This window comes from Acanthisitta chloris, unplaced genomic scaffold, assembly GCF_000695815.1.
Source record: "Acanthisitta chloris isolate BGI_N310 unplaced genomic scaffold, ASM69581v1 scaffold9009, whole genome shotgun sequence".
NCBI classification, from domain to species: domain Eukaryota; kingdom Metazoa; phylum Chordata; class Aves; order Passeriformes; family Acanthisittidae; genus Acanthisitta; species Acanthisitta chloris.
Window position 1 is genome coordinate 5,789 of NW_008693044.1, and position 1,373 is coordinate 7,161.

Consider the following 1,373-nt stretch of genomic DNA (forward strand, 5'->3'; position numbering starts at 1 on the left):
AGCCACAGCAGGGAGCTGTGTTTCTGGCTTGCAGTTGTGAGCACCACCATTGGCTGACCCGGGGGGGTTGGGGAGCCCTCTTGGCACGGCCTCGTTCGGGGTTACGGGTTCGATCAGCTTCTGCCAATTCCGCAGCAATTTCTTGGCACGTTTGGCAAGTTCCTCATTGGATGTTTTCTTCCTCACCTCATTGATTAGCCTCCCGAGTCTGGTTTCCTATAAAGACAGATAAGTTGTTTTACCAACAGGGATCACTCTTAAGGAACATTTCTGCTTTGCAGCTCTCCCCCTGAGCAACACCCAGATCAGAACACCAAAGATTTAAGTGCTGAATTAATCTTTTTGGAAAGGATTAGTGCAGCACTCTGACATGCAACATGACACTGACTCTGGGTTTCAAGCCCTGCTGCCTTTATTCCCTGGTGAAGGCAGGAGAGCTGGGAAAACCAGGAAGGAATTTTTTTAAGCAGTCAGAATCCTGAGGATAAAGGTGTGAATTCAGATTTGAGGGGAAATACCTGCAGGGAGAGGACTAGAGGGAATGGCCACAAGCTGAGACAGGAGAGAATCAGATTAGACACTAGGAGAAATGTTTTCTCTGTCAGGGTGTTCAGGCACTGGATATTGCCCAGGGAGGTGGTGGTGTCACCATCCCTGGAGGTGTTTAAGAGGTGTCTGGATCTGGTGCTGGAGGATCTGGTTTAGGGGTTAGAGCAGTGACAGGTTAATGGTTGGACTTGATCTTAGACCTCCTCCAACCTTGACGAGTCTATGAGTCTAAATGCAGCACCCAAAGGATGTGTGTTTACCACAAGATCTGCAGAAAGAGCAAGAGAAAAGATTGCCAGTTTCTTTGCTGCTGCAGTATCATGCTAACAATCCATCTGACAAACCTGACTATCAGGCGTGACTTAAGTCCTACCTTCCTCCTCCATCTCTCCCTTCACTCCCCAGGAGCTTGGAAATGCACAGAGTGATTCACACAAGCATTCCCAGGGTGTCCCAAAGTGATTCCAGGAGCAGAAGGAAGTGTTTGATTGTTCCCAAAACACATTTGGAAACAAAGAATTGTTCCACAAGTCAGACTGCTTAGGAAAAGGCTTCGAAGGAGAACCCGGAGCAGACTGTGAGAGAAATATGCAACCTGTTGTGATCTGTGTGTTGAAATACAGGTGGAGCTGTAATTAGGCAACAGTTAAAAGCAAGAACACTGCTGATTTCAATACAGAGACTGAAAAAATGTATCATTCAGCCATAAAAACTTCTCTGGGCTGTTTCTGTGAGTGGCCAGCCAGACTGCAGCTATCCCACCAGGTACTTCAGCTCTTCCTACACCTGATCTCACTCACCAGATCAGGTGTTGAAACCTGCTG

The 1,373-nt window shown here is 47.5% G+C and overlaps 1 protein-coding gene across 1 annotated transcript in view; it reads right to left on the reverse strand.

Moving 5' to 3' along the window:
- Positions 1 to 1,373, reverse strand: part of MED26 (mediator complex subunit 26) — a 3,333-nt gene that overhangs the window by 1,481 nt on the left and 479 nt on the right. The window contains 1 exon segment of the mRNA XM_009082919.1: positions 1 to 216. This exon segment is cut by the window's left edge and continues 12 nt beyond it. Within this exon segment, the coding sequence (XP_009081167.1) occupies positions 1 to 216 (216 nt within the window).